This window comes from Entelurus aequoreus, linkage group LG07, assembly GCF_033978785.1.
Source record: "Entelurus aequoreus isolate RoL-2023_Sb linkage group LG07, RoL_Eaeq_v1.1, whole genome shotgun sequence".
Classification (NCBI taxonomy): Eukaryota; Metazoa; Chordata; class Actinopteri; order Syngnathiformes; family Syngnathidae; genus Entelurus; species Entelurus aequoreus.
In genome coordinates, this window is record NC_084737.1 from 14,630,892 (window position 1) to 14,638,391 (window position 7,500).

The 7,500-nt window shown below is 42.3% G+C and overlaps 1 protein-coding gene across 3 annotated transcripts in view; it reads left to right on the top strand.

Moving 5' to 3' along the window:
• Positions 1–7,500, top strand: part of plxnb3 (plexin B3) — a 135,334-nt gene that overhangs the window by 82,335 nt on the left and 45,499 nt on the right. Inside the window, exons 6-11 of one of the 3 annotated variants that reach the window (XM_062052641.1) lie at positions 1,534–1,666; positions 1,734–1,893; positions 1,958–2,066; positions 2,127–2,235; positions 2,293–2,412; positions 7,088–7,201. In XM_062052641.1, coding sequence (XP_061908625.1) covers positions 1,534–1,666; positions 1,734–1,893; positions 1,958–2,066; positions 2,127–2,235; positions 2,293–2,412; positions 7,088–7,201 — 745 coding nt within the window. Of the gene's footprint in view, positions 1–1,533; positions 1,667–1,733; positions 1,894–1,957; positions 2,067–2,126; positions 2,413–7,087; positions 7,202–7,500 lie in introns of all 3 variants that reach the window. The other 2 variants (XM_062052643.1, XM_062052640.1) reach the window with 2 other exon arrangements.

Sequence of the window (7,500 nt, forward strand, 5' to 3'; positions counted from 1 at the left end):
TCATTGGATTCCACACTCTCTCCTTTTTCTATTGTGGATCACGGATTTGTATTTTAAACCACCTCGGATACTATATCCTCTTGAAAATGAGAGTCAAGAACGCGAAATGGACATTCACAGTGACTTTTATCTCCACAACAATATATCGGCGAACCTCTTTAGCTACGGAGCTAACGTGATAGCATCTGGTTACTGACTTTTATCTCCACGACAATATATTGGCGAACCTCTTTAGCTACGGCGCTAACGTGATAGCATCTGGCTCAAATGCAGATAGAAACAAAATAAATAAATCCCTGACTGGAAGGATAGACAGAAGATCAACAATACTATTAAACCATATACATGTAAATACACGGTTAATAATTCTCAGCCTGGCAAAGCTTAACAATGCTGTTGCTAACGACGCTGAAGCTAACTTAGCAACCGGACCTCACAGAGCTATGATAGAACATTAGTGCTCCACCTACGCCAGCCAGCCCTCATCTGCTCATCAACACCCGTGCTCACCTGCGTTCCAGCGATCGACGGCGCGACGAAGGACTTCACCCGATCACAGATGCGGTTGGCGGCCAGCGTTGGCTAGCGCGTCTGCTATCCAAGTAAGTCCTCCTTGTTGTGTTGCTGCAGCCAGCCGCTCGAGTCATACCAAAGACTATAAAAATGGGACCCATTACCTCCCTGCTTGGCACTCAGCATCAAGGGTTGGAATTGGGGGTTAAATCACCAAAATGATTCCCGGGCGCGGCGCCGCTGCTGCCCACTGCTCCCCACTGCTCCCCAAGGGGATGGGTCAAATGCAGAGGACAAATTTCACCACACCTAGTGTGTGTGTGACAATCATTGGTACTTTAACTTTAACTTTAATGCACCGATCCCACCTACAACTTTCTTCTTTGCAGTCTCCATTGTTCATTAAACAAATTGCAAAAGATTCACCAACAGAGATGTCCAGAATACTGTGGAATTTTGAGATGAAAACAGAGCTTTTTGTATTGGCTTCAATGGGCTACCGATACTCCTGTTTCACTGGCTACGTCACGCGCATACGTCATCATCCAAAGGCATTTTCAACCGGAAGTTTAGCGGGAAATTTAAAATTGCACTTTATAAGTTTATAAGTTATTGGCATGTGTTGCAATGATAAGATTTCATCATTGATATATAAACTATCAGACTGCGTGGTCGGTAGTAGTGGGTTTCAGTAGGCCTTTAATTGGCTCTTGAACACGGTTCGAAAAAATAAAAAACTTTGTATAGTGAAACAGAGTTCCCCTTAAGAAACAATGTAAACATGAATAATTGGTTCCAGCCTCGACAAAAGTTTTATTTTGAAAACCTTCCTTTGACGTGAGATCCACCCAGGAGCGGATAGACTTTTGTAGGATAGACTTGTGGGGAAATGACATGTTTGTGTTATTAGTGTTATTGTTTTCAACGTGGCCAAATCCTGGAGGGACTTTTTTGAATAGCCAGTGTGGAGTACTGTCGGCCATGACAGGAAGTGCAGCGTCTTACGTTTGTCCGCCGCAGATGTTCCCGCCAACACGAGTGTGAGCGCCACCTTCAGGCCAACAACTGGATCTGGAGCTTCGACCAGTCCAAGCGGTGCGTGACGGTGCGCAGCGTGCAGCCGGCCAATCAGAGCAGAGACGAGCAGACTCAGGTAGCTGCAACAGGAAGTGGCGATCGGTGTCCCCGGCACCGACGGCGTCCCGGTCTTGTCTCGGCAGGTAACGCTGTCCCTGGCCCTGCTCCCCGTCCTCTCGGCGACCGAGTCTCTCTCCTGTGTCTTTCGCGGCCTTCCCCCTGGCCCCGCCTCCATCGCCGGCACCAGCGTCACCTGCCGCTCCCCCTCGCCGGAGCTCCTGCCGCCGCCGCCCTCAGGACGCGGTGAGTCCACACGGCCGCCGGCTCTCTGAGACTATCACGTGACCGACTCGCCCGCCTGTTGCAGATCACGTGACCCTGCCCGTGTCGCTGATGTTTGGTCAGGTGACCATTGCCGCGGCCGACGTGGCCTTCTACGACTGCGGCGCCGTCGGCCGCCTCAACCGCAGCTCCCAGTAAGACGCACGGTGACGCGCGGCCAGGCGGGCGCCACATTCAACCATGATGTGTTTCAGGTGTTTGGCGTGTGTGGACAGCGCCTGGAAGTGCAACTGGTGTCCTCTGGACCAACAATGTACTCACAGAGACACCTGCGCCAGCCGACACGTCATCCTCAACCAGAGAGTGAGCCTGTCCGCCTGTTTACCTGTCTGGCTGTCTCCCAACCCGTCTGTCTGCCAGCAGGACTCCTCCGGTCCGGGCCAGTGTCCTCTGGTCTTCGGTCTTCAGAGTTCCGCCTTGGTTCCCGTGGGCATGACGAGCAGTGTGGTTCTGAAGGCGCGGAACCTGCAGGTCTACAAGGTGAGAAGAAACCACAGTCTTTGGCTACGTTCACTCTCCAATTTGTTTGTTTTTTGTCAAATCCGATCTTTTTAGTGGCCGTTCACGTTACTAAAAAATAATAAAAGTAGAGATGTCCGATAATATCAGCCTGCCGATATAATCGGCCGATAAATGCGTTAAAATGTAATATCGGAAATTATCGGTATCGTTTATTTTTTTGGTTTTTTATTTTTTATTTTTATTAATCAACATAAAAAACACAAGATACACTTACAATTAGTGCACCAACCCAAAAAACCTCCCTCCCCCATTTACACTCATTCACACAAAAGGGTTGTTTCTTTCTGTTATTAATATTCTGGTTCCTACATTATATATCAATATATATCAATACAGTCTGCAAGGGATACAGTCCGTAAGCACACATGATTGTGCGTGCTGCTGGTCCACTAATAGTACTAACCTTTAACAGTTAATTTTACTCATTTTCATTTATTACTAGTTTCAATGTAACTGTTTTTATATTGTTTTACTTTCTTTTTTATTCAAGAAAATGTTTTTAATTTATTTATCTTATTTTATTTTATTAATTTTTTTTAAAAGTACCTTATCTTCACCATACCTGGTTGTCCAAATTAGGCATAATAATATGTTAATTCCACGACTGTATATATCAGTATCGGTTGATATCGGTATCTGTAATTAAAGAGTTGGACAATATCGGAATATCGGATATCGGCAAAAAGCCATTATCGGACATCCCCAAATAAAAGAATACAATTTCTAATGTGAATGCAATCTGACCCGCACGCAGAAGTAAACATGGCTTCCCCGGTCTCAATTTGTGGCACTTTCAAGGATTTTGTGCCATCAAAATCAACAATTTCTGAACCGAACTATTGCGGGTAGAAGATTAAGAAGGAAGAGGACAAGTATTTTGGCTCTGGCAGTTTTACGGGAGATTAGTCGGAGACAGGAGTGGTTTTAGGAACTTTAACGTGAGTTCCAAAACATTTCAATTCCACCTGCTTTCTGCTTCGTTGTCAAATTTTTATTTTGTAACCGTGTATTTTCGCGAATAATTGGTTTTTGGTGACGTTCCGGTGGGATGAATGCCCTATCCGATTTATATCTACGTACGAAAGAGGCCTGGGTCGGACGTGAAAAATTTGGAATTGCACTGTTCACACTGACATGAAAAAATCCGATACGGGTCACATACGGGCCAAAAAATCGGAACTGACTTGCAGTGTGAACGAGTCCTTAGGCTACGTCCACACCGGATGGTCGGATGTCCGATTCTGATTTTTTTGTCAAATCCGATCTTTTTAGTGGGCGTTCACATTACTAAAAAAATGCGATTTCTAATGTGAACGTAATCCGACCCATCAAATGAAAAATTCGGAATTGCACTGTTCACACTAGGGCTGGGCGATATGACTAAAAAATGTATCACGATATAAGTGTTTCATATCAGTCGATATCGATAATTATTGATTAAAAAAAACAAAAAACTATTCTAAATAAAGACCAGGAGAAAAAAGGCTGAATTTAAATACTTTTATTTTAAATATAACCTTTAACCTTTAGAACGAGGTCAGCATTATGAAAAACAGTCAAATAAATGAAAATACTGGTCGATGTGCAAATATTGACATTAAATAAATGCTTAATCCAACAAAATGTGCAAAGTATTGTAATTAAGAAATGAGTAGTGTACAACTCAGGCTTTAAAGCCATATTGGTAACAATATATGCAAATAAATAACAGTCACATTAAGCAAGCAGAAACAAACATGTCTTACAGAATATTGTAAACATCGGAATAAACTTGCGTCGGAACATCTGTGACAAAACAAACCTGTTACCCTCTTCAGTCATTTATGGAAAAATCAAACCAACTTCAGTATCTCCTTTTCCACGGATTCCCTGCACATTGTGTAATGGAATAGCTGTCTTGGAAAAGTGCTTTCGGCCAGGTAGAACATAACGGGGGTCGAGCACGTGTATGAGATTCTTGTACCCAGACTTCTCAACTATGCTGAGCGGTAGCATGTCCTTCGCTAATTGATACACGACTGCATCCGTTATTTCTTTATAACGTTTTGAATTTTTGTCGTATGGCACTGCTGCCGAGTAATACTGTCTGCGGCAACAACAGACCACCATCGAGACGATGGTGGTCTGTTGTTGCCGCTTCGGTGCTGTTCCACTTGCACCGGCTGATGTAGATGGTTGTGGCTGTTTGATACTGCTGTACTCCAGCGGGTGAGAGCGGCTCAGGTGGTAAAATAAGTTTGTTGTGTTAGCAGACTTGGTCGTGTTCCCAGACATGGTCGGGACGACGACCTTGCAAAGTTTGCAGACAGTATTACTCTGATTCGTATCGGATTTTTAAAAATCCAAAATACTGCCAAACTGGTGACGTGACGTTTCTTTTTTTATTTACAATTTCCTCTCGTGCTGCCGCACTCATATTCCCGTTTCGTTTCATTCCTCGTCGTCAGCTAGCCGTTGTTGCTTTTTTTTTTTTTTTTTCCTGTTAGCATTTCCCAGAATGCCTTGCGGTTCAGGCTCGGCCGTGATAGGTCGAGAGGCCAAAGCCCTTCCTCTGCCTACACCCCCCAAAATGCCGTGCGGTTCCGGCTCCACCTTTCTTTCTATTTTTTTCTAACAGAACTCAGTGAAATTATCGAACGTTCTATCGACCCCATTTTCTATTGATATTGATCACATGTCTATCGCGATATATATTGTTATTGTTTTATCGCCCAGCCCTAGTTCACACGGACATGAAAAAAATCAGATACAGGTCGCATACGGGCAAAAAAATCGGAATTGACAGGAGTGGTTTAAGGAACTTTAACGTGAGTTCCTAAAACATTTGAATTCCACCTGCTTTCTGCTTCGTTGTCAAATGTTTATTTTGTAACAGTGTATTTTGGCAAATAATTTTGACGTTTATCGATTTTTGGTGTCATTCCGGTGGAATGAATGCGATATCCGATTTATATCCACGTACAAAAGAGGCCTGGGTCGGACGTGAAAAATTCAGAATTGCACTGTTCTCATAGACATGAAAACATTCAATACAAGTGGCATACAGGCAAAAAATTCGGAACTGTGAACGAGGCCTCCACACTGCAGGGTCGGATGTACGATTCAGATTTTTTTGTCAAAGGCGATCTTTTTAGTGGCCGTGCACTTTACCAAAAAATTTGATTTCTAATGTGAACGTAATTTGACCCGTCATATGAACAATTTGTAATTGCACTGTTCACACTGACATGAAAACATCCGATATGGGCAAAAAAATCAAAATTGACCTGCAGTGTGAACGAGTCCTTAGACCAGACCTGGGCAAATTATACCGTCCGCATACGAACATTCCAAAATAATTTTTTTTAGACCTTTAACATCAAAACTGTAGTCACCATTATGATGTGCAGTGATGTTTTCAAATTACCGTAAGTCTTGAACTATAGAAAGTATTTCAGTGGTTGGAATCTGCACTTTTGAGTGTCATACCAGTTATTACGGTAATCTGCGTCACAGTGTGGGCGGGGTTTGTTTCCACAGTTTGTTTACAGAGCAGATTTTTACAACAAAGTTTCTCAGGAAAGTGATATTATATCAGACTCCAGGTGTTTGCTACCCTTTGTGTTCATATTTCGCCATGTTTGTTGTCGCGTTTTGCTTGATGGTAAAAGATGTCGATCAAGGAGGGGGTATGAGAAGTAAATAGAGGAGCGACGTTCATAATATTCAGTGTTTTATTGTTCATAGTTAATATTGTGTTTGTTTTTTATGTCCATTCTGGGTGTCTCATTCAGTCAAAATATGTAAAATTCCATTTTTTGAGGTGGTCTGTCATAAGGTTTTTAGCATTCTATCACACATTGTGAGTTCTCCCTTTAGTGTTCTTGAAAAAAGGGACCCAATAAGACATACTGTAGTGTATATATATAAAAATGTGTGTGTATATATGTACATATTTATGTATATATGTATGTATTAGGGTTGTCCCGATACCAATATGTATACAAAATGTATTTCAGTACTTTTCTAAATAAAGAGGACCACAAAAAATGTCATTATTGTCTTTATTTGAACAAAAAAATCTTAGGGTACATTAAACATATGTTTATTATCGCAATTTAGTCCTTAAATAAAATAGTGAACATACTAGACAACTTGTCTTTTAGTAGTAAGTAAACAAACAAAGGCTCCTAATTTAGTCTGCTGACGTATGCAGTAACATATTGTGTCATTTATCTACCTATTATTTTGTCTACATTATGAGGGACAAACTGTAAAAATTGATTATTAATCCACTTGTTAATTTACTGTTCATATCTGGTTATTTTCTGTTTTAACATGTTCTATCTACACTTCTGTTAAAATGTAATAATCACTTATTCTTCTGGTTCTTTGATACTTTACATTAGTTTTGGATGATACCACAAATTTGGGTATCAATCCGATACCAAGTAGTCACAGGATCATACATTGGTCATATTCAAAGTCCTCATGTGTCCAGGGGCGTATTTCCTGACTTTATAAACATAATATGAATTTTTTTTAAACAAAAAAGTCAGATTAGGTGTGTAGTGTAAACAGGGGCCAGTGGAGGAAGTGTCCATCACCATGACAACCGAGGAACAACATTGTGTGTATGTGTGTGTGTGTGCAGGACGAGGCTCCCTATGTGTGTGTGGTGGACCTGGAGGGTGTCCAAGTCAACCTGACAGCTGATGTCCAGAAAAGCCAGGACAACACACACACTTTCACCTGCGGACCCCACCAGGTAACACACACACACACACATACACAAAGACACTGACACACACACACACACACACTTTCACTTGCAGACCCCACCAGGTAACACACACACACACACACACACACGTACACAAAGACACTGACGCACACACACTTTCACCTACAGACCCCACCACGTAACACACATACACAAAGACACTGACACACACACACACACACACACACACACTTTCACCTACAGACCCCACCACGTAACACACATACACAAAGACACTGACACACACACACACACACACACACACACTTTCACCTACAGACCCC